Source organism: Nycticebus coucang, chromosome 3, assembly GCF_027406575.1.
Source record: "Nycticebus coucang isolate mNycCou1 chromosome 3, mNycCou1.pri, whole genome shotgun sequence".
Classification (NCBI taxonomy): Eukaryota; Metazoa; Chordata; class Mammalia; order Primates; family Lorisidae; genus Nycticebus; species Nycticebus coucang.
Genome location: NC_069782.1, coordinates 151,538,306 through 151,564,145, shown reverse-complemented (window position 1 = coordinate 151,564,145; position 25,840 = coordinate 151,538,306). Strand labels below are relative to the sequence as shown.

The 25,840-nt window shown below is 42.1% G+C and overlaps 1 protein-coding gene across 1 annotated transcript in view; it reads right to left on the bottom strand.

Annotated features, from left to right (window-relative positions):
- Nucleotides 1–25,840, bottom strand: part of ACADSB (acyl-CoA dehydrogenase short/branched chain) — a 48,887-nt gene that overhangs the window by 3,454 nt on the left and 19,593 nt on the right. The window contains exons 2-10 of the mRNA XM_053584038.1: nucleotides 21,455–21,614; nucleotides 17,792–17,892; nucleotides 14,878–15,084; nucleotides 13,538–13,708; nucleotides 12,355–12,480; nucleotides 10,847–10,939; nucleotides 7,202–7,291; nucleotides 2,420–2,557; nucleotides 371–470 (exon numbers count right to left, since the gene is read on the bottom strand). Of these exons, the coding sequence (XP_053440013.1) occupies nucleotides 371–470; nucleotides 2,420–2,557; nucleotides 7,202–7,291; nucleotides 10,847–10,939; nucleotides 12,355–12,480; nucleotides 13,538–13,708; nucleotides 14,878–15,084; nucleotides 17,792–17,892; nucleotides 21,455–21,614 (1,186 nt within the window). The remainder of the gene's footprint in view (nucleotides 1–370; nucleotides 471–2,419; nucleotides 2,558–7,201; nucleotides 7,292–10,846; nucleotides 10,940–12,354; nucleotides 12,481–13,537; nucleotides 13,709–14,877; nucleotides 15,085–17,791; nucleotides 17,893–21,454; nucleotides 21,615–25,840) is intronic.

The window sequence follows — 25,840 nt, the reverse complement described above, 5'->3', positions numbered from 1 at the left end:
GGCAAGAGAATCTCTTAAGCCCAAGAATTTGAGCTTTTTGTGAGCTATGATGTCACGGCACTCTACCGAGGGTGACATAGTAAGACTGTCTAAAATAAAACAAAACAAAGAAAACAAACAAAAAATTAAGATAGATTTGGTCGCAGTCCATTGAGGTATTTTAAAGGGCAATTCTATGTTATTAAAAGCATAGCCCTCCACCCCTTTTAAAGAAGAGAAAGGGAAACACACAGCCACAAGAACGCCAAGAAACACACACCAAAGAGGTTAAAATTGCCTTTGTCTGAGTACCAGTAACACGAGATTGAGAAATAAAATAGCCAGAACTTCTGAAGAGGCAAAGTCAAATGTAAAAAAACAATCTATGTACCAATCTTTGCATCTCGGAAGTATTTTTCCACAGGGTAATCTTTGGTGTAGCCAACTCCTCCCATCCACTCGATACATTTACTAGTCGTTAGCCCGGCAATCTACAAAAACAAGAAGGAATCACTCACTGAAACCATGTAACTTAGGCATTGTACAGTCTTCTATGTAACATCTTTAGAAGGCAGGAAGTTATTTGATTAATGCTCCACAGAAGAATGGGTTCCTCAACCTCAAGATCTTTTGAGTGACCCAACGGTTGGAATCAGGGCAAGCTGGGAAAGAGAATGGAGGGGCAGGCTGACCTTACAAAGTGGTGAGCAGTGTGAATAGTGTAATGGCCTTCAAGGATGTCTACACCCTAATCCCCAGAAACTATGAATATGCTGCCCTACGTGGCAATAGGGGCTCTGCAGACATGATTAAGTTAAGGCCCTTGAGATGGGGTGGTTATCCCAGATGATGTGAGTGAGTCTAATCACAAGGGTCCTAATAAGGGAAAGAGGTTACCTCACTGAAGGCTATGTGACCACGGACACAGGAAGCAGAGCAGAGATTTGAACAGGCCACGTTGTTGGCTTTGAGACAAAGGAAGGGGCTGCGAGTCACAGAATGCAGCAGCCTCTAGAACGGTGGTTCTCAACCTTCCCAATGCCGCGGACTTTTAATACAGTTCTTGTGGGTCCCGACAGGAACTGAAAACCGCTGCTCTAGAAGCTGGGAGTGGATTCGCCCCTAGAACCTCCACACAGGCAGCCCTGCGCATGCCGTTATCTTATTACAGTGGGACCCATTTCAGACTTCCGACATCCACAAGTCAGAGAATGAAGCTGATCTGCTGTAGGCCACTACATTTTGGGCAATTTGTTGCAGCAGAGATGGAATCTAATACAAATCTAGCTCCTTTTGTTGGGAGAAGCCACTGGAGAGAGAGGTGGCCTCACAGACACTTTGAAAAGGGAGGGCCTACCTTGGGGGAAACCACAGGGGCCAAGAGGGCAGCGGGGTGATTGCAGGAGTTTGGTCAAGAAATGATGCTGCTGGACTAGAAAGGTGGTAGCAATGAAGGAGAGAGATACAGAGTCAAGAAATCTTTTGGGGCAGTGCCCATAGCTCAGTGGGTAGGGCATTGGCCATATATACTGAGGCTGGCGGGTTCGAACCTGGCCCGGGCCAGCTAAAACAACAATGATAACTGCAACAAAAAAATAGCCAGGCATTGTGGCAGTGCCTGTAGTCCCAGCTACTTGGGAAACTGAGGTGAGAGAATGGCTTAAACCCAAGAGTTGGAGGTTGCTGTGAGCTGTGATGCCATGGCACTCTACCAAGGGTGACATAATGAGACTCTATCTCAAAAAAAAAAAAATCTTTTGGGAGTAAAATCCATGGGAACTGATGCTGGATCTAACTTGGGAGATAAGGAAAAGGAGGGCATTGGGAGGACATTCGGGTCCTGATGCTGCACCAAAGGGCGGGCCACAAAGAGGCTGGGCATATTAGTCTGCAACTCAGAAGGGAAGTTGAGGCAGGAGATGAAATTCAGGGGCTGGAGAGGTTAAATAGGTATTTAAAAGCCATGGAATGTCTGAACATATCATTGATGCTGGAAAATAGGTACCCTATGGTTTGGCTGAATTCTCCAGCCAAAGTCTAATGTGTTAAATACAGAATGTGAACATGTGAGTAGAAAGTATTAAAACACAGACAGGCTTTTCTTGGTCTTGTTAATCTCATTTGCTCATATTATGGAGACATCTTCCACGCCATTCACTCCGCCCCAACTTGAAGTGATGGGCACGACACCATCGTTCAGAGGAAGCTCAACCACGGATGTGTGCGTGGGTGTCTATCTGATCCAGGTCACTCACCAAAACACTGGCACCTCCCTGCACTAAAGTGTTCTCCTATGGCAGCTTTACTTTTCTGCTTTTCTATGAGAGAAACTGGAAAGTCCACATTATCTTATTTGAGAAACAACTGAAATTCAATCAACATTCCTAAGTGAAAAGGTTAAAAACATAACTGGAAAAAAAAAAAAAGATTTTTTTTTTACCTCTGAAGCATAGTATTTGGCCATGGAAGCTTCTTTTATGAATGGCCTTCCGGCCTCCACAAGCCTCACAGCGTTGTACGTCAGCAACCGCGCAGCTTCCAGCTGGGTGGCCACAACAGCCACTTGGTGTTGGAGCCCCTGTAACGGTCAAGCCCAAGTTAGAGAATTATGATTTCTAAAAAGCAACTCATCCTCAAAGTCCTGCCTGGACACACAATACTGACAGACTCAAAGTACACTCCAAAGGAAATTCACATTCATTTCTTTAAAATACTTTAAAATCTGCAATCTAAAATAAAGTAGGAGACTATGAGTATTATTAAATCCTCTTTCTGTGGAAAAATTTCAAAGTTCAAATTCTTCACAATTGTTTAATAAATTATCACAAAATAGAAAAAGTTGGCTGGTGTGGTGGCTCACGCCTGTATTCTTAGCACTCTGGGAGGTGGAGACAGGTGGATTGCTTGAGCTCAGGAGTTTGAGACAAGCCTGAGCAATAGAGAGATCCTGTCTCTACTAAAAATAGAAAACAAACAAACAAACAAACAAAAAAACTAGCTGGGAGTGGTAGTGCACACCTGTAGACTCATCTCCTCAGGAGACGGAGGCAAGAGGATTGCTCAAGCCCAACAGTTTGAGGTTGCTGTGAACTGTGATGATGCCAGAGTGAGACTCTGTCTCAAAAACATAAATAAGTAAAATAAAAACTTGACTGTTATATTTGATAACCATTTTCTTTTATTCTTTTTTAGTAACAGAGTCTTAGCCTGTCACCTTGGGTAGAGTACCATGGCATCATAGCTCACAGCAACCACAAACTCTTGGGTTCAAATGATCTTCTCGCTTTGGCTTCCTGAGTAGCTGGGACTGCAGGCACCAACTATGATACCTTGCTAGTTTTTTCTCTTTTTAGTAAAGATGGGGTCTCACTCTTCCTCGAGCTGGTCTCTAACTCCTGAGCTTAAGCAATCTACACCCAGAGTCCATCGCGGCCAGCATTTGATAATCATTTTCACTTCTTTATGATCAAAATTGAGCTTAAACTAAACCCCAGCATAGAAAAACTTTGACTATATTCTTTATTTGCTTGAAGTAAGAAAATTTTGATTTTGCATAGGGCCCCAAGGCATTATAAGATGTTAGCTGCAAAGTAATAAAGGAATATTTGAAGCACCAATTACTCCCATCCTGAAATTCTGGAGGACGATTAGCTACACACTCAATTTTGTCAATGAAAGAAACTATCTTAGCAAGACGAGAATACAAATATTAACATTTATGGTTATAAACCATTTCCTGGAAACACTAGGCACAGATGTTTATTACAAACGGAAATGTATCTCCTGCCTAATCTATCTATCCATCCGTTTAGATACCCCACGAGCAGCTATGAAATGCTAGACCAGTAATTTTCAACCTGTGTACCTCAGATCTTAGGTGTGCTGTGAAAATTTTTAAAGACCATTAATTAAATTATTTTAGAAAGGAGTTCAAAGCACAGTAAGTATATTCTTTCCTTTACTCTTTTTTTGGATCAACATAATTTAAGTGTGCTGTGGAAGTTTAGCCATAGGTTCAAGTGTGCCTTGAGATAAAAAAAGGTTGCACTGTGCTTAGCGATGGAGGAATCATGCTGAACGTGACAGTCAGAATTCCCTGTTTTTTATGATTTACAGTCCAACAGGAAGAATAGATAATTAAGTAATTATAATCAGGTGTGAAGAATGTTGAGCCAGAGAACCTTGATTAAGGCAAAATCACACAATAATCCCAGGAATGGCTTTTTGTAATTAAAATGGAGGAAAAAGCTGGAGAAAAATAACACTGCTCCTAAATATCTAACAGATTTCTTCTTCCCTTTCTGAAATATTTGACATGTACAAAAATCTGATATGTAAAAACACATGTAGGTTATGAAGGCTATAAAGCATAATAAGAGACACCCACAAACCTACGTGCAGAGTAGGGGTGTCTGTCCCCTTATGATTTACCTTTCCAATTTATGGCATCTTTTGAAGAAAAGAAATATGCCAGTCTTATCACCAATCCTATCTTTATGATTAGTCCTTCTTGTGCCTTGTTTATGAAATCCTTTCCTACCATGAGGTCGTACAGATACCCTACGTGTTGGTTCTTCCAATTACTATGTAGGTACCATGAAAACTGAGTAAGGCATGTCTCCTGCCCTGTGAGAACCCACTACTGCTGAGGACTGGTTCCCTAACCATGTTGAGAACACAAGGCCTGGCGTGAAGAACATGTTCAATAAATCTATGCTGAATAAACAATTGAAAAGAGCTAAGATGAACAGGCCTGGTCCCACCCCTCAACGATCCTCTAGTCCAGAGATCAGAAAGGTAAGAACGAACACATGCAAACAAAAACCAAATCACTCAAACGACATAAAGTTGTTGGGAAAAACCCTCCGAACTTCAACGAACGCTTCACATAATGTTGCTTTTTAAGATCAAATTTCTAAGTTTTCTTTAAATTACTCACACTAGGCATCTCTAAAAATGCCATTATGATTATACGTATTAGTACAACTGACCTCTTGCATCTACATGTAACATTCAGATACACATAGAAACAGGTTCCTGTGTACAGGAAATCAAAGACTTCTCTTAAAATTGTCTTTACATTCTGTCCTTTTCATTACAATCTTTGTCGTAGCTGGCTCTGAGCAAGAGCTCTATTATACTGAAATGAGAATTAGACCAGGAGCCAAGACAAAACCCTGTCATTTTGGTACCATAGTAGCTACGTGACCTTGGGGACTCAACCTCTACATGCCTCAGTTTCCCATGCATAAGACGGGGATGGTGGTAGGCACTGGGTCTTGAACCGACTGTGCATGTCCATAGCTGTATGCATGTGCGCAATCTGAGCATACCTGTGTGACACCTACTCATTGTTAGAAGCCCGCAGACCGTGCAGCACAGCAGAGCTGATAGTGTAATAAGGAACTGTACTGGGAGCCTAGAGCTGCTTGGAAGATTCTGCAACCATGTAAAGTAATTATTTTGGAATTTCAGATGATATGCTTCAGGTTATCTAAAAGGCTTAGTAAGCTGTCATTTCCAGGCTTCCCCTACTCCGGCCACACTTGAACATGGACGGGAAGAGTATCATTGCCAGTGAGGAATCCCTGGATTGCCTGGGTTATTTTGAGTAGCTGCATCGTTGCACCAAGCCAGTATTTCCCAATATTCTTGGCTGATTGCATCTTGTATTTTTGAAGCAGAGTCTCACTATGTCACCTTCGGTAGAGTTCTGTGGGGTCACAGCTCATAGCAACCTCAAATTCTTGGGCTTAAGTGATTCTCTAGCCTCAGCCTCCCAAGTAGCTGGGACTACAGGCGCCCGCTACAACGCCCAGGTATTTTTTGTTGTTGTTGTTGTCATTGTTGTTTAGCAGGCCTGGGCTGTGTTCAAATCCACCTGCCCTGGTGTATGTGGCCAGTGCCCTAATCACTGAGCTATGGGCACCGAGCTAGCTGATTGCATCTTATTTGCATTTATGGCAGCAAACTTGTTCTTCTGTAACAGTGGTCTCCAACCTTTCTGGCACCAGGGACCAATTTCATGGAAGACAATTTTTCCACAGTTTAGGGGAGAGGGAATGGTTTTAGGATGATTCAAACACATTACGTCTCCACCTTAGCTCATCAGGCATCAGATTCTCACAATTATACAACGTAGACCCCATGTGTATGCAGTTTACTGTAGGGTTGGTGCTCTGGTGAGAATCTAATACTGTGGATGATCAGACAGAAGGCAGAGCTCCGGCAGTGATGTGAGCAATGGGAGTGGCTGTAAATACAGATGAAGCTTTGCTTGCTTGCACTCTGCTCGTCTCCTGCTGTGCAGCCTGGTTCCTGACAGGTCACAGACAGCTACTGGTCCATAGCCTAGGGTTGGGGCCATAGCTGCTTAAGATGTGTGTGTCTAAGTACAGTTAGTCCCTTAAGGATTACTGCCTGGTGATGGACTGAATAGGGGACACATAATAAGTGTACTATTTACTGAGCACTTGTTCTACCTACATAATGTGAGAAATACCTTATACATACCTAATTTACAACACGATAAGGGGCCATACGTTGGCTCACACCTATAATCCTAGGACTCTAGGCAGACGAGGCAAATGGATTGCCTGAGCTCACAAGTTCAAGACCAGCCTCAGCAAGAGTGAGACCCCATCTCTAAAAATAGCCAGGCATAGTGATGGGCGCCTATAGTCCTAGCTGCTTGGGAGGCTGAGGCAAGAGAATCACTTGAGCCCAAGAGTTTGAGGTTGCTGTGAACTATGACACCACGGCACTCTACCAAGGGCAACAAAGTGAGACTCTGTCTCAAAAAACCCCCCAAAACACAATAAGGAAGTAGTTATTATTTAACAGACAAGGTAGTTGAAGTTCAGAGAGGCAAGATAACTTGCCTACAGCCTAAAGCTACTGAGCGGAAGACACAGGATTTCAACCCAGGAGACCTGACTCCAGACGCTCTGCCCTGGGACTTCTGAGGCAGTGAGGAGACGAGGCTATAGTGCTCTCCAAGATGCCCGGATCGCACCACAGCTGGGCTTAAAGGACAACTGCTCTGCCCTTGGAAAAGATGGAGGAATTCACAGATACATGTCATGAGGCCTATTCCTTCTTCCCACCTCTCCGACATTAAAATCTCTTTGAGGGGATTCCCTCCATTGCTTTTCAACACAATTGTTCATAACAGGAAGCTGGGAGAATCCAGCACAGTAGAAAGAATCTAATAATTCCATACCTGAAAATCAAATACTCTTTGGCCAAATTGTGTTCTTTCTTTAATATATGGAATAGTGTAGTCAAAACATCCTTGGGCCAGTCCCACCATCTGTTAAAAAAAATTAGAATTTCTTACTTTGTTACAAGTTTATGCTTTTAATTATCCAAGTTGTAAATTCCTTCACACATAAATTGAATAGCTGTGGTAAGAGAAGAACTGGAGATGTGCATGTGGTGAGGTGTGGGTTAGTAACAGCTTGTCAGCCAGCTGTGGTGGCTCACGCCCATAATCCTAGCACTCTAGGAGGCCGAGGCATGTGGACCAGCCTGAGCAAGAGCGAGACCCCATCTCTACTAAAAATAAAAAAATAAATAAAAAAACTAAGGCAAGAGGAACGCTTGAGCCCAAGAGTTTGAGGTTGCTGTGAGCTATGATAACACAGCACTCTAGCAAGGGTGACAAAGTGAGACGCTCCTTCAAAAAAATAAAAACAAAAACAAAACCAACACATTGTCACCTAGTACATTTATAGAAATGAACTTATAACAACTGGGAAAAACCTGAGTGATCTCTTTTGAGTATATTTAATTCCAGCATGGAGGTCAACACCCGAGCATGGTGGTGTTCCCACAACCAGATTACACTTTAGGAATCTTCTCCTTTCAGCTTTGCTTCTCTAGGCATAATGTGAGCCTCAGTTTTACTCTGAACTGGCTTCAGAGACTGTAGAATAAATAACAGCTCCTCCGGTTCTCCTAGGAGTAAAATGTGGAAGGTCACTCTTTAACCATCTACCTTCCTGTCCATTTTGTATATGGGTAAGATTACTAAGAGTTTCACCAGCAAAGGCATCAGAACGCCGGAGAGCCATGTTTCTCAATGCTGGCTGCACATTAGAGTCATCTGGGAGCTAGATACAAAAAATACCGTGAGGCTGAGGAGGGTGGATTGCCTGCTCACAGGTTCAAGACCAGCCTGAGCCAGAGTGAGACTTTGTCTCTAAAAATAGCCAGGCATGGGCGGCACCTGTGGCTCAGTCGGTAAGGCGCCGGGCCCATATACCGAGGGTGGTGGGTTCAAACCCGGCCCTGGCTGAACTGCAACCAAAAAATAGCTGGGCGTTGTGGTGGGCGCCTGTAGTCCCAGCTACTCGGGAGGCTGAGGCAAGAGAATGGCTTAAGCCCAGGAGTTGGAGGTTGCTGTGAGCTGTGTGATGCCATGGCACTCTACCAAGGGCCATAAAGTGAGACTCTGTCTCTACAAAAAAAAAAAAAAAAATAGCCAGGCATTGTGCCTGGCGCCTGTAGTCCCAGCTATTTAGGAGGCTGAGGCAAGAGAATTGCTTGAGCCCAAGAGTTTGAGGTTGCTGTGAACTATGATGCTATGGGGCACTCTACTGAGGGCAACAAAGTGAGACTCTGTCTCAACCCCCTCCCTCCCAATACAATGAAACCCTTGCCTAAAAACTGAGTCTAAATCCTTTTTTTTTTTTTTTAGAGACAAAGTTTCACCTTGTTGCCCTTGGTAGAGTGCCGTGACGTCACAGCTCACAGCAACCTCCTTGGGCTTAGGTGATTCTCTTGCCTCAGCCTCCCTGAGTAGCTGGGACCAAGGCGCCCGCCACAATGCCCGGCTATGAGTCTAAATCTTGACAGTTGAGGGTGGAGCGGGCCTAAACATCAGCATTTAAAAACTCGTTGGTTGATTTAATGCACAACTAGGACTGAAAACAAGTGATAGAGAAACTGGTAAAAGCATTAATTCACGTCCTTGAAGAACAAAGCAGGACATGGTGATAATTTTAGCTGAACTGTCTCATTGCTAATCAAATTTCATTTCTATTGAACAATTCAAGCTTAAAAATGATCCCTAAATTTCCACATTAGGTAGCCATTAAGTCACTATCCAATTATGTCAAACTTTGTAGGTTTTAGAAAAAGAAAAACAATCAATAGTTAAAGCTTTTGGGGAAAATATCTACAAACTCCTCATCAATATTTCATTAACATTCATTCAGATTTTCTTTTTTTCTTTTTGGCCGGCATATGGGACCGGCACCCTCCTCCTTGAGCCACAGGCGCCGCCCTCCTCCTCTTCTAAAAGGCATCTACCAAGACAGAGTAACTCCCTGACCTTAACTTTTAGTTAGGTTATAAGATAAGTTGGAGTAATCGGACTAAAGCTCAGGCCATGTATTTTATTGCCAGAACATCTGTATTATTTATATGTCTGGGAATAATGAGATCCAATACTGTAGTTTTTAATGCCACATCTAACCAAGTGAAATCGCAGAAAAACTTTAAAAAGAACTGATAAGCCCCTGTAATCCCAGCATTTGGGAGGCTGAGGTGGGTGGATTGCCCTGAGCTAAAAGATTTAAGACCAGCCTGAGCAAGAGTGAGACCGCGTCTTTAAAAAACAGTCAGGCATTGTGGTGAGCACCTGTAGTCCCAGCTACTCAAGAGACTGAGGCAAGAGAATCGCTTAAGTCCAAGAGTTTGAGGTTTCTGTAAGCTGTGATGCCACAGCACTCTACTGAAGGTGACAAAGTGAGACTCTGCCTCCAAAGGCAAAAAAAAAAGAAAGAAAAAGAACTGATAAGCCAATATTCTTTAGTACTATACTGTTTCACTTTGTGGGAATGGGATAGGTTTTGATCTAAGAATAGTTTGTTAGCAAAGTAACAGCAGCACGAAAAAAAAATCTAGAGTCTAAATAATCCAATGTCTATTCCAACAGCTGTTATATATGAAATATCTTCAAAATCTAAAAGCCACAGTTCTTAAGTTTTGGATACTCATTGATTAAAAACAAACAAATACAAATAATGTAATTTATAGTAACACCAGAGATATTATTCATTTATTAATCTAGAAAATTGCTATCACTTAATAGAAAAGGTAATAGCATGATACCATGTAAAGGACAAATTTGGTTAAAAAAGTGGAGCAGTTTCCATCTTATATATCTACTTAATTGTGGCTCTTTGATTTCATGTGACACCAAAAAAAAAAAAAAACAAAACAGATTTTCACCTGCAAAACACTAAACAATCTATTTAAAATCTATCATGTGCAGATTCCTTCTCCACAGTTCAAAGTATCCAAAAGTTGCCCCTAAAATCACCATGCAAAGAGAACATGGAATATTGTAGCTAAATGTACATTTATAAAATATTCACTTTACAAAAAATATTTGTAAAATTTATCACATTTTTTAGATAAAGGTACATTTAACTACAATTTCTCATTTTCCCTACGTATGTTGACTTTAGGGGTGACTTTTAGAACACTCTGTAGAATAAATATTATTTATTCTTAATTTAAAAAATTCTTCCATAATTTCATGCTTTGAAAAGTTGGTTTCTTAAAAAAATTTTTTTTTTAATTTTCAATACATTTTAGAAGTTATTGGTACAGGTATTGAATAAGGTTTATTCAGAAAAACTGTTATTGCTAGGCCATTGTTTAGTTCTCTAGACACTTCCACAATTGCCCAAAACAGAATCTGCAAGAAGTAATCAGAAGCTGTTCTTTTACCGCATGTAAGGGGAAGGCGCCATCTTGTGTTCACGAGCTTCCAAATACTCATTGGTCTTAACTGCATTTTTTCCGTTTTCCATTTTAATTGCCTCTAGTGTGGAAGAGCTACAGCCCGACTCACCTGTGCAGCTATTCCTATTCTACCTTCATTGAGACTCTCTATGGCGTGCTTATAGCCAAGGCCAATGTGTCCCAAGATATTGGCTTCTGGGACCTGAAAAAACAAATGAGCACTTAGTTCTCAATTTAATTTGACCTTATTCATTTTCACCTATTTTCAAAGCACTTAAGACTCTGAATTCGTGTGACATTCCTCCCTCTCAGTCCTTGCTGACATCTCAGTATCTCCCTCTATGCTCTCAGAGGGAAAGTACCCAGATCCATGCTGTCCACACTGCATCCTCCAAAGCCTTGCGTGACTTGCTGAAAGGATGAATGGATCTAGAAAAAGGGAATCTCATCAAATTCATCCCCAACAGAAATAACTTTTCCCCCAGTTCTTACCTGTATGCTGTAATGCGAGATAACATCACAGAAAACATGCAAGGCCTTGCAAAAACAAAAGTAGTAAGCCCTTCATCTGTTGAGGCTCTTCACCTTCACCACAACCGAGGGGTGTGTGCGTGTGTGTATATAGGGGACAGAAAGAGGAGGGAGGAAACAAAAATTGTTCTTAAAAATTAAGACTGGCAATAATAAAAAATACACTTTGCTTTATTATGTGGACAGATGGGAGAAGAAGAAAGCACAGGCAAAGTACAAGGAGGACAGTGGGGGTGAAATGGTGAGACCTAAAATGCCATTTGTAAAGATAATAACCCTCCCTTAACCCCCACACCCATGCACAAAAAGATCAAGCTCTGCTATGCGTGGTGGAAAACCCACCACCACCTGCCCTACCACAGAAAGTTCTAAAGTCTCTTCTGTTCCTAAGAGGCTTTCAACTGTGGGCGTTGCCTGCCTGGTTTCTGCTCTCGCTGCGCAACATCGCCATCTTGTGGCTGTTGGTGCACTGACACCAGACTCCCTTCTCGGAAGCCACCTTTGGTTCACAAGGATCAAGCTAAAAAGTATAAATGGTTCAGAAGTTTGTAAGTTGTAAAATATAAACGGCGTGGACGGCGCCTGTGGCTCAGTGAGTGGGGCGCTGGCCCCATGTACCGAGGGTGGCGGGTTCAAACCCGGCCCCGGCCAAACTGCAACCAAAAAATAGCTGGGCATTGTGGCAGGCACCTGTGGTCCCACCTACTAGGGAGGCTGAGGCAAGAGAATTGCCTAAGCCCAAGAGCTGGAGGTTGCTGTGAGCTGTGACACCATAGCACTCTGCCAAGGGTGATAAAGTGAGACTCTGTCTCAAAGAAAAAGAAAAAAAAATATATAAATGGCGTTAATTCTCAGCATTTGCTCCTGAGGCCAGCTGCTGAGCAGAAAGATTTCCACTCTTGGCCTAAACTTTTGTTGTAAAATGAATGTTTAGTCATGACTTAAGTGCACTGTTCACGAGTTTCACAAAATATTCTCCTGTGTGTGCCTGTCGCCCCTTGATATTTTGACACCTCTCTTGCACACCTACTATGATGCAAAGCTCTTGTCACATCAGGCTTTTATCGAATATGCTAAGATACCCACCTTGACATCTTCGAACGTTAAAGGGCATGTGGAAGACGCTCTGATCCCCAGTTTGTTTTCTGCTCTTCCTATATGAAGGCCTGCAGTGTCTCGATCCACTAAGAAGCAGGTAATTCCCTTATACCCCTTAAAAAGAGAAGATGTAAGATGCTATTACCATTTTGCTTTACACTCCCTGGTTTCTAAAGAACTCAACGTAAAAAGCAAACTAAAAATAGACCTTGGCAATAAATACTAATGTACTCAGAGTGGCAACATGTGCCTAATGAAACAAGAGTGAATGAAGGACATTAGATCCAAACTCAAGTACCCTACTGTTCCTTTCACTTTTTCAGAAACTGTCATGGACATTAAAATGACTGTTATACATGGAGACATGATGATAAGGATTCCATATTTTAAATTCAATTTTGTCATATACTTTAAAGTTTTAACAATTTATTTTAAATAATACATTAATGAAAAGATAAAAAATTGCCATTTTATTTACCATTTTGCTATATGTATATTTTCCAACTGAACAAAATATTCTTAAAATAAATGTATTAAATAGATACTTAAATTCTTTATTAAATAGAAAATTGGAATTCCGCAAAGTTAAAGATTAGCTTCCTATATATTATGAGATAAGTAATAAAATGGTGCTCCGTGTTCAGTCATCCCTTGGTATCTGGGGAGACTAGTTCCAAGACCCCTGAGGACACCCCAATCCACAGTCCCTTACATAAAATGCTCAAGTCCCTTATATAAAATAGAGTAGTATTTGCACATAACCTATGCACAGACTTCTGTAGACTTTAATTCATCTTTAGATTACTCACACAGCCTCATACGATGCCTATACACCCCTTCATTCAAAGCAGTACTTGGTGCTTGGCAAATTCAAGTTTTGCTTTTTGGAACTTCGTGGAATATTTTTCTGAATATTTTTGTTCTGTGGTTGGTTGAATCTACAGATGTGGAACCCACAAATACAGAGGACTGGTTTTAATTAATGATTGTGTCAACAATATTTATTTTACATTAGTAAACAAGAGGATGAAAAGACGCCAATTGATATCTAACATTTTTGGTACTGAGAAGGAAAAATATAAGGCTAAATCCTAAAAAGGGGATGGAGAGAGGAAAGTAAAAATAGGAAAGATGAGAGGAAAAAAGGAAGAAGTTTTATTTTCACACTCACAAGGCTGGGGTCTACATTCGCCATCACCAGGAACAGGTCTGCATACTCAGCACTGGAGATCCACATCTTGGACCCATTGATGACATAATAATTTCCCTTTTTATCAGCTCTCGTTTTCAAAGCAAATGGGTCGCTACCTGCTCCAGCCTCTGAGAGACAGAAACTTCCTATCTACATATGAGAGAAAAACAACAGATATTAATGACTATATTTGTACTCTGCATAACAAAACTTACAGCAAAATAGATGTTTATAAATCAAACTTTTAGCTACTTTTTAAAAAAGTGTGTATTTATCAAAATTGTAATATTATTCTGACAGTATTATTTTCCAAAATATATGAGGTTTAACAATTAAGTTTGTGAATTCATCCTAGAAAAAGTGCTACCTACTTCATTGCTGGATATCACTACGGCCACCTTCAAAGTACTCCCCTCGGCCATCTGATGACCACAGTGATTTTCAGCAAATGAGGTGTGTCATGCTCTCTCTAGGATGAGTTCAAGAACTTAATTGTAGACCTCATACGGTGACAGTTCTGATGGCCATTCCAGAAAAAGAGTTCCAAAACTGCTTTGAAGGGGAGTTAGGTGTTGGCAGTGGTGCAGAGCTTCCCAAGCAGAGTACTCTGAAGGTCACTGTAGTGATATTCAGCAATGAGGCAAGTTGCACTTTTTCTAGGATGAATCCAGGAATGTAATTGTCTGACCTCTTATGTCAGAATTTGTTTAAGACAAATTTAAAGACTTAAGAACACCTAGTAAAGTTTATTTAAATTGATTTTAATAATTATAACAGAAAACATCTCAATGTAAATGAAACCATCAACAAAGGTATTAGAGAATATAACTGGGACAAAAATGAAATAATTTTTTTTTTTTTTTTAGACAGAGTTTCACTATGAAGCCCTTAGTAGAGTGCCGTGATGTCACAACTCATAGTAACCTCAAATTCTTGGGCTTAAGCGATTTTCCTATCTCAACCTCCCAATAGACAGGCGCCTGCCACAACGCTCAGCTATTTTTCTGTTGTAGTTGTTATTGTTTAGCAGGCCCAGGCCAGTTCTAATCCGCCAGCTCTTGTGTATGTGGCTGGCACCCTAACCATGGAGCTACAGGTGCCGAGCCTAAAAATGAAATAATTATTTTGTCTGATGATTATTCTCTAAATTTTCAAGTGGCAGATGACAGGCAAAGTATATTTTTCTAGTAGCATTAATTTTATTGAGAATTGCTTGATTAATTAATGGTGTTGCATTGTTTCTAGATAATAAAGTCAACAACACAGTTACTTTTCTCCTGAAAAGATCTGACTCATTTCAACAACTTATCTCAACTCACCATCTCTGTAGCCAGCTTGGGTAAATAGGTGGCCTTCTGTTCTTCTGTTCCAAGTTTTATAATCAGTTTGTTAATTACTGTGTTCTGGAGGTCACAAAAGAGCGCCACAGCTGCATCGACTTTGGCTAATTCCTCTATCACTAGGATAGTGGAAAAAAATGAAGCTCCTGTCCCGCCATATTTTGTGTCAATTTCAATACCCATCAACTAAAGGAAAAACAAGGAAACAGATTAAGAAAGCTATTTTATATGGAAAATTTCTTGCAAGTACAAATTCAAAGATAAACTATAATATATATTCTCAACTTTAAAATTTTGCATGTATTATTTTATTTTAATTTGGTATGGCTATTTTGCTATTAGTAACAAAAAAATCTGTTACAGAAACTATATATATTTGAAATGCAGGAAATCACATGCTATCATTTGTTTCCTTTTGGGATGCAAGAAATGAAAATAACGGAGGAAAAATGCTTTGAACAGAATGAGAAAATATATACTCTATTATATATATATATATAAAATCTGATGACCTTTCTTGCTAAGAACTCTTGTTGCCTGCTTAAGACTGTAGGTGGTGGCTCGGTGCCTGTGGCTCAGCAGCTAGGGCATCAGCCACATACACTGGAGCTGGTGGGTTTGAGTCCAGCCCAGGCCTGCCAAACAACAATGACAACTACAACCCAAAAATAGCCAGGTGTTCTGGTGGGTGCCTGTAGTCCCAGCTAATTGGGAGGCTGAGGCAAGAGAATCGCTTAAGCCCAAGAGTTGGAGGTTGCTGTGAGCTGTGACACCACGGCACTCTACCCAGGACCACAACTTGAGACTCTGTCTCAAAAAAAAAAAACAGACTGTAGGCGGTTTTTCAACATGGCATCCTTTATACTGATTTCAGTGTCCTAAAGAAACAGAAGAAAATACCCCTCAGTGGGAATATCTACAGTTTTATTTGGTATACTCTCTTCTATTTGGGCTCTTACACATTAACTTTCTTTCTTTCTTTTTTTAAGACAGAATCTCACTCTGTTGCCCCAGGCTAGAGTGCTCTGGCATCATAGTTCATAGTAACCTCAAACTCCTGGGTTCAAGTGATCCTCCCCCCTAAGCCTGCTGAGTAACTGGGACTTCAGGCACCCCCCACAACACCCAGCCAGTTTTTCTATTTTTAATAGATGGGTCTTGCGCTTGCTCAGGCTGGTCTCAAACTCCTGAGCTCAAGTGATCCTCCTGCCTCAACCTCCCAGAGTGCTGGGATTACAGGTGTGAGCCACTGTGCCTGGCCCACCTTGACTTTCCTTATCCTGGAAAATAAATGAATGCCCATTCCTCTTGAGCCATTTTAGCAGGTCCAGGATGGTCAGCAGACAACATTTGGACTTGTTTACTAGAGCCACACTAGACAAGGCACAGGTGCCCGGTAAACACCACCAAATGCTGGCCAAGGTCTTCCAACAAACCTGAGGAAGGCTGACCAGTCACCACTGGACCTTCCACGGTACTCTCAGCTTCAGAAATACAATGTGTGTACATGTAATTCAAGACCCACAGCTGCTAACAGATAAAAGGACAATGCTCCTCCTCTTTCCAGACACTCTTGGTATCAGGCTGCGGTCAGGGCGTGGCTGTTAGTTTAAGGCTGAAGGCACAGTGACAATGGGATGATGACTGAGATGGTGAGAGGAGCAGAAGTGATGTTCTGGGAGGAAGAACGGAAGGATCTGGGTGTGCCTGAAGACTGAGGAGGGGACGCTAACTATCTGATCAAGAACAGCTGTCAGAGATGATGCTTCTCTAAAAATGTGACTAATTTCCCACAAAGTGGAGATACTGTTTTTGTTAGCTATTACAACAGGTGACCGAAGGGCTGGGATGACAGGGGTGAGAGGCGGGTGAGGTCGCATCTAAGAAAGAGCAGTTTATGGAGATGAGTGTAGGGTGTAGGGGTTGCTGCGACAGCCCAGACTGCGAGAACTGCCACTTCAAGCCAGAGGTTTCAAACTCAAGTCAGAAGACTTTTCAGAGAAGCCTAGAGGGTCTATAAACAATAAAAGAAAAGAAAGTTTTTTTTTTTTTTTGTAGAGACAGTCTCTGTTTACCACCCTTGGGTAGAGTGCCGTGACGTCACACGGCTCACAGCAACCTCTAACTCTTGGGCTTACGTGATTCTCTTGCCTCAGCCTCCCGAGCAGCTGGCACTACAGGCGCCCGCCACAACGCCCGGCTATTTTTTTTGTTGTTGTTGCAGTTTGGCCGGGGCTGGGTTTGAACCCGCCACCCTCGGCATATGGGGCTGGCGCCCTACTCACTGAGCCACAGGCGCTGCCTGAAAAGAAAGTTTTTTAAAAAAGTAAGCCAGGCACAGTGCTCTTGCCTGCAATCTAGCACTCTGGGAGGCTGAGGAGGGTGGTTTGCTTGAGCTCTGGAGCTCGAGACCAGCCTGAGCAACAGTGAGACCCCAACTCTACTAAAAATAAAACAAACTCGCCAGGTGTAGTGGTGGGAGCCTATAGTCCAGGTACTTAGGAGGCTGAGGTAAGAGGATTGCTCAAGCCTGAGAGCTTCAGGTTGCTGTGAGCTATGATGATGCCATGGTACTCTACCCAGGGTGACAGAGCAAGACTCTGTTTCAAAACAAACAAACAAAGAAACAAACAAATAAACAGTAGAGCTTTTAAACTATGGAGCATTGAGTTGGACAGTACTTTGCTGTGGCAGCTGCGCCATGCCCTGTAGGGTCTGGCTGCGTCCCTTGCCTCTGACTCTCTAGCAGAATGCCCCAGTTGACAACCCAAAGTATCTCCAGACATTGCCAAATGTTCACTGGATGGCAAAACTGGCCCCTGTTGAGCACCATTGACCTAAACGCTGAAATGTATTTATAAAAGCTTGACATTTGAAAAATTATAAAACAGACCCCTTGTTGAAATAATCCCTGTAGTACTGACTTCTCCATTTTTGAATTTTCATCCATGGTTGAAACCAAAGGAGCAATTTGTTCCTGTGCAAATTTTTTCACTGCAAGAAAAAAGAATTACTGATTAGTTTATGTTCAAGTAGCAGTCATTTTAATAAAAATTATAATTAGCTCATAATAGCTTGCTGACAAAATTTTACTTTTTAACTAAAAAGTTAAAATATACATAAGCACTCTTTTTCTTCTTTTAAAATATAATTTACGATGTGTTTTGAACATGTACATGTACAATTCCTCACCCCCCTTTGTAACTCCTGGTGAGGTTAAAACATAAATAATTCATGTATATGATACAACCACAACAACATAGAAAGCAGAAAATGAAAAATGAGAGCCATGCCCCTGCCCCTCAGTCCCACTACCTAACGGCAGCTAGTGTTAAGTTTATTATGTATTATTTCTGAAAACTTTCTTTTGAGAATCACCTAATTTATCTGTACAGACACACACTTTATATGGATTTTTCACACATGTTTAATGGTACCTTGCTTTGCTCCCACTTATATCTTTTCAAAAAATTTTAAATTTTTATTGTTTCAGGTTAATTTGAGGGTACAAAGGACTAGGTTACGATGTTTGCATTTGTAGGCAGAGTCCCTCAGCGCCCACTTCCATCCGGATGATCTTTTTATATAGCGCATCCCCCTACCTCAGCCCTTTTAACAGCTGCCTGGCCAGATGGAACCGGGTTTCTCTGCTTTGCACGCTGACATTCTGGAGCAGGTTAAGTTATTTACTTATTTATTTTTTAGAGACAGAGTCACACTTTGTCGCCCTCGGTAGAGTGCCGTGGCGTCACAGCTCACAGCAACCTCCAGCTCTTAGGCTTAGGTGATCTCTTGCCTCAGCCTCCCAAGTAGCTGGGACTTCAGGTGCCCACCACAATACCTGGCTATTTTTTTGTTGTATTTGGGCTGGGACCGGGTTCAAACCCGCTACCCTTGGCGTATGAGGCCGGTGCCCTACTCACTGAGACACAGAGGCCACCCCGGTTCAGTTTTGTTGTTGGGATGTCCAGCGTGTTGTAGGATATTTGGCAGCATCTCTGGCCTCTGCCCCTCTGGCCGCTGGTAGTACCTCCCAGTCTCAAGTTGTAGCAACCCAAGGTGTCCCTAGGTATAGCTAAATGCCCCTGGGGGTGACATTGCCCGGTTGAAAACCACTGTTCCAGACCTGGTAAGTCTTAGATGCATGTGGATTCATTTTGATGAAAGTACCCTGCTAACTTTACCATCATCATAATACCATGTGCTGCACATGGGCAGAGAAGCCCAGGGGGCTGGACCAAGAGATCAGCACATGCTGGCTTGCTCTAGGATTCCTTTGTGTCTGCACAAATGCTTCCCTCTGCCTAGGATGTCCTCCTGTCCCTCATCCAGCTAGTCAACTGCTCTTTATCCTTCAAGGTACAGCTGAAGAACCACATTCTTTGGACAGCCTTTCCCAACTGCCCCCCCCCCCCGCCTACTTCCTGCCACCCCTAGCTAATTTTAGGTACTCTCTGCTTCGCTCCCCAAATACCTCCATGATCTTTACCATGTTATCCTGAACTATTTCTTTTATTTGACTGTCTTTGCCAGTAGACTATGAGTTCTTTAAAGGCAGTGACTTTTCTCTTGCCAAGATTTTTCTTTTTATTCTTTAGACAAGTACTAAATAAACAGATAGGAGCGATTCTTTTGATTTATGTAAAATATTTGACCACCCATTCTATTTCTTCCTTAACTGCTTCAAACTCACTTTCCTAAAAGACCATATTTAAAAGCTGAAGGAACAAAGGAAAAGAAATTTACTTATTATGGTTGTCAGAATTCTTTTTTTTGCAGCTTTTGGCCGTGGCTGGGTTTGAACTCACCACCCCCGGTATATGGGGCCGGCGCCCTACTCCTTTGAGCCATAGGCACCGCCCTGGTTGTCAGAATTCTTAAAAAAAAAATTGCTATGTTGCCCAGGCTGGATAGCAGTAGCTATTCATAGGCACGATCATAGCTCACTGCAGCCCCAAACTCCTGCCTCAGTCTCCCTCGTAGCTGGAACTATGTGCATGCCCCTGTGTCCTAGTCAGAATTCAAAGACCGCCCCAAGATTCCCAGGCCCTGGTGTCTACGTCTTCTCTCAGTTATTCAATGGAACATGAATCCAAGTGCTGTTGTGAGGGCACTATTTTTTAATATTTACGTGTGTGTGTGTGTGTGTGTGTGTGTGTATATATACACATAAAAATTAATATTGTAGACCCAACTCATTACCAGGTCTCAAATCGGCTGACTTAAAACAGACAGATTAGGGGTGGCGCCTGTGGCTCAAAGGAGTAGGGCTCCAGCCCCATATGCCATATGTGGTGGGTTCAAACCCAGCCCCAGCCAAAAACTGCAAAAAAAAAAAAAAACCCAAAAAACCCTAGATAGATTATAGTTGGTGGGCCTTACCTAATCAGGTGAACCCTTGAAAAAGATGGGGTTCTATCTGGTGAAACAGGTTTTAAGTATGAGAAGGATTTGATGCAAAGGAGAATTACTGGTTTCAAAGACAGAGGGAACCACACGGCAAGGAACACACAGGCCTCCAGAAGCAATGAGCAACCTCAGACTGACAGCCAGCTGGGAAACGGGGACCTCAGTCCTACAGTCACAAGGAACCAAATTCTGACACAGCCTTGGGAGCTGGAAGCACTCTGAGCTCCAGATGAAAATGTAGCCCAACTGGTACCTTACCTCAAAGTTAGTCAGTCTTCTGAGACCCTGAGTCTGGCTCGTTACTCCTGGGCTTCTAACCCACAGGACTGTGAGCTACTAAATGGGTGTTGTTTTAACCTATTAAGTCTGTGGTGACTTGATACCCAGTAACAGTAACAGAAATCTGTACTCTCCAAGAACATATTGACATTGTGCTCTAGATTTTTAAGTGTGTCATAATTTTATACACACACGTATCTATACATGTATATAAATGAATGGAAACTGCTATAGGTTTATGGCATACAACCTGTTTCATGATTTCAAACACAGGTATTTCATAGTAAAGGTAAATTTTAAATTCCACATAAAATATAACCTCCCCCTATTTAAAACACAAAAATGGACCTTATGTGTACTTCTTAACTCTGCAAGGCTATATAAGAAACTGGTGGGCAGCACCTGTGACTCAAAGGAGTAGGATGCCAGCCCCATATGTTGGAGGTGGCGGGTTCAAGCCCAGCCCCGGCCAAAAAAACTGCAAAAAAAAAAGAAACTGGTAAGAAGGTGGCTCTGGCAAGATCTGGAAAACCAGGGAACAGAGATGAAGAGAGATTTCACTTTAACCATATAGCCTTTTATTCTATTGTTTTTTAAATCTTGGAAAAGTGTTACCTTTTCTAAAAAAAAAAAAAAAAAAAAAGAAAAGAAAAAATTCCATTCACAAAGTTAGATGGACATATTTCCCGACCATAATTTCATTTTTTTTTTTGCTGTTTTGGCCGAGGCTGGGTTCGAACCCGCCACCTTTGGCATATGGGGCTGGCACCCTACTCCTCCAAGCCATAGGTGCCGCCCCAACCATAATTTCATGTTGTCCACCCAACTCATTACCAGAAGATGAGGTGAAGTTGAGAAATTCACTCACCTGAGCTCGTTATCATTATTTCATCATCCGTAAATGTTTGCAGTGGGCCAAATGGTAGTCTGATATTTGTCATCTCGAGCAGAGCTTCTGACTGGGAAGATTTTAGGACATGAGGAGGAATCTTCCAAGAAGACAGGCAAGTTGGAAAGTGTCTTCTTAGCTACAGGAGCAGATCCCAGTGAATAGGGCACACATACAAACAAACAAAAGAAAAGTATCTGGACATCAGTTTCTTTGGGAATAACTTTACAACCCATTCTTACATTTCATATCACCAAAATAAAGCACCTTAACCTACAACATTTTTTTTTTTTTTTTGTAGAGACAGAGTCTCACTGTACTGCCCTCGGTAGAGTGCCGTGGCGTCACACAGCTCACAGCAACCTCTAACTCTTGGGCTTACGCGATTCTCTTGCCTCAGCCTCCTGAGCAGCTGGGACTACAGGCGCCCTCCACAACGCCCGGCTGTTTTTTGTTGCAGTTTGGCCGGGGCTGGGTTTGAACCCGCCACCCTCGGCATATGGGGCCAGCGCCCTACTCACTGAGCCACAGGCGCCGCCCTACCTACAACATTTTTTAATTCACTATCTTTTGAACATAAACACATTAGTTTGATAACATTATCAGATACCTCCTTTATTGAGAATGAGCTGTTTTAAATAACACATTTCTCAGATAATTAACTTTTAGCAATAAAGGAAACAAAACTTTCTAGATGAAATTCAATTCTTAAAATGTATTTCATATTCCACTGACTTCTTAGATAGGAAAACTGGAATTATAACACTATTGATGTCAAAGTTTGACTGCCACCAATACCATTCTCTTATGGGCTGGGCATGGTGGCTCACAAGACAATGGTCTTGATGGTGGTCAAATGTATTATCCTAGCACTCTCAGAGGCCGACATGGGAGGGTCACTTGAGCTCAGGAGTTTGAAATCAGCCTGAGCAAGAGCAAGATCTTGTCTCTACTAAAAATAGAAAAATTAGTCGGGTATTGTGGTTGCTGCCTAGAGTCCCAACTACTCAGGAGGTTGAGGCAAGAGGATCACTTGAACCCAGGAGTCTGAGGTTAGTATGAGCTATGATGCCATAGCACTCTAGTCTGGGCAACCAGAGTGAGACTGTGTCTCAAAAAAAAAAAAAAAAAAAAAAGGGAGAGAGAGAAAACATTCTCTTGTAAGGGTACAGAGCTAACTGCCCTTCCCCAAGTGGCCCAGACAGCTAGGTTTTTGAAATTTTGCTAATTGTTTTTCAACTTTTTTTTTTTTTTAAGAGACAGAGTCTCCCTTTGTCGCCCTTGGTAGAGTGCTGTGGCGTCATAGCTCACAGCAACCTCCAACTCCTGGGCTTAGGCAATTCTCCTGACTCAGCCTCCCAAGTAGCTGGGACTACAGGCGCCTGCCGCAACGCCCAGCTGTTTTTTTGTTGCAGTTTGGCCAGGGCTGGGCTTGAACCCCCCACCCTCGGTATGTGGGGCCGGTGCCCTACTCACTGAGCCACAGGCACTGTCCCATATTTTTCAACTTTTTGTAAGAGATACTGTAACATAAAGGTTAAGAAAATAGGCTCTGGAGTTGGAAAGAACTAATTTCAAATCTAATACCTTATATTAATACTTATGTGATCTTGGACAAGTGATACATACATATATTTTGAGTCAAAGTCTCGCCCTGTCACCCCTGGTCAAGTGCAGTGGTGGCATCACAGCTCAATGCAACCTCAAACGTCTGGGCTTGAGGAATCCTCCTGTCTCAGGACAAAGCCAGGAGTCACAACATTACTGATGTATAAAACTGATTGCTATCAAGAGTAGCTAGCACTGTAGGCATACACCACCACGCCCAGCTAATTTTTCTATTTTTTGTAGAGACAGCATCTTGCTATGTTGCTCAGGCTGGTTTCAAACTCCTGGCCTCAAGTGATCCTTCTGTTTTGACCTACCCCAAAGTGCTGGCATTACAAACATGAGCTCCCACACTCAGCCTGGGCAAGTAGTCCCAGTTAAAACCTCTTGGAGACTTGTCTCTACTAAAACCTTCCCTTACCTATAAAATACAGATTATAACCTCTTGGAGTTTTACAAGGATTAGTAAAATAACCCATTAAAGGGTTTAGCCTATGCTGCCATACAATCAGAGCTCAGTAAATGTAAACGTTAAGGACGATTCCTACAACTGCTGGTGGTGGAGCGGCTCACAGCGTAAGCAGTAGCAGTCATAATCATTTCTTGCTATTAATGTGCCTTCTTGTTGCGGTGTCCCAAATCCTTTAACAAATGTAGAAATACACAGAAAACACATTTCTGTGTATTTCTACATTAAATATATTTTCATATTTATGAAATGGAGAAATACATAGAAAACATATTTCTACGTTTCAATGTAGAAATACATAGAAATATGTTTTCTCTCTTTTCACGTGTTTTGACTAAACACGTGAAAAGCTGAGAAAAGAGAACAAGGAAACAAGACTCACTGTGTTTGAAACCACTGTCAACCTTTGCTACACACGGGCCAATCTTTGCAATACTGTTCCCCAGAGGAAAGTAATCCTATCGGAAGAGACACACGTCCATGCACATTTGTTTCTCTGTTTTTCTTGTTTTGTGTTCAGAATTAGGAGACAGTTTAGGGCAAAGTTGTGTGGAAATTTTTTTTTTTTCCTCATTGTAAGGCAGACTTGGGACAAGAAAATTTTGGGCTAGAAAGAAGGCAGCGGGGACATGGGGTGTTGTCGTCTTCCTGAGGAGACAGACAGTTAAGACTTACAAAGAAGAGTGTGGGCCAGGAGAGGTGGCTCGTGCCTGTAATCCTGACACTCTGGGAGGCCGAGGCGGGTGGATTGCTTGAGCTTAAGAGTTCGAGACCAACCTGAACAAAAGTGAGACTCGTCTCTCCTAAAAATAGGAAAATAACCTAGGCATGGGGGCGCACGCCTGTAGCCCCAGCTAGTTGGGAGACGGAGACAAGAGGATCGCTTGAGCCCAGGAGTTTGACATTACTATGAGCTGTGACGCCACGGCACTCTATCCTGAGACAACAGGGCGAGACTCTGTCTCAAAAATAAGTAAATAAGTAAATGACTAAAGAGATATTTGAAGAATTTTAAAAAGAAGGATAGGATGGGCACAGTGGTGTGCAGCTATAATCCCAGCGACTTGGGAGAATCGGCCTGAGGCCACAAGTTGGAGACCAGCCTGGGTAACACAGTGAGACACCATGTCTAAAAACATTAAAAATAATAAAAATAAAAATAAAAATTTAAAAATGATTTAAAAAGAAGGGTAAAGGAGAAGTGAGGTAAGAAATAGAAGTGCAAAGGGGCTCAAGAAGGCGAGAAATGCTGCTTAGTGGCAGGAGGAGGGTACTTGGTCGGTAGCGTCTGGCACAAGAAAGGAGCAGGAACAGGGAAGCAAGGATGGAGACATTAGGGAGAGGGAAGAGAGGTAAGGGTGGGGACAACCTTGCTCCGGGGCTGGTGCTGCCGTCTGAAATGAGGTCAGCACGTCTGTGAACGAATGAGAGGAGACGGTCTTCTCCACAAAATGCTCAGGAAGCTTGCCCAATTGCATTTCAGAAACCGTTAAGAGACTGCGCACATTTCTTATTTCTTTTTTTTTTTTTTTCTGTGGTTTTTTTTGGCCGGGGCTGGGTTTGAACCCGCCACCTCCGGCATATGGGACCGGCACCCTACCCGCTGAGCCACAGGCGCCGCCCCACATTTCTTATTTCTAAGGGAGATTATTTACTTCACTGAACCCACTACAGAATTCTTTGTGTTTCTTAGTCAATATGTCACCTTTGTACCTAAGTGTATCTTTAGATGAAAGCTCACCCCCGAGAAACTGAAGAGCCAGTGGGTCTTACCATAGTATCTATTTTTCCTGCTGACACGACTGGGAGCCCCTTCGTTTCAATACGGCTACTGACAAAGCAGATGACTTTTCAACACGCAGCAATTATTTCAGATTCACAGAGAAGATAACAGAGGCAAATGTACTTGGAAAAGTATGAAATGGTATGCAATCACAGGGTGGGATAATTGAAGATACTCTTAAAATATGCTGAGCGGAGGCCATTTTTAACGAAAGCCTTAAGAGATATTACCTTTTTCCGGCAGAAAAAAAATTCTGTTTAATAAAGGAAACTTTTCTTTCCCTTACCCTTAACTGCATAGCCTGAAGTTTCAATGTTGATTTTCTCATGTCCTCTGCCCTTAAGTGGTGACCTCAGCCTTTGCAGCCTTGGTGTCCACTCCATCAAAATGATTTTCCACAGTTATAACCCATTGCACCACATCATCACATTTTTTTGTACAGGGCAGCAATTGCTACTTGAATGGAATAACAGTTATTTATGCCTTGCCAAATACTTTTTTCAGA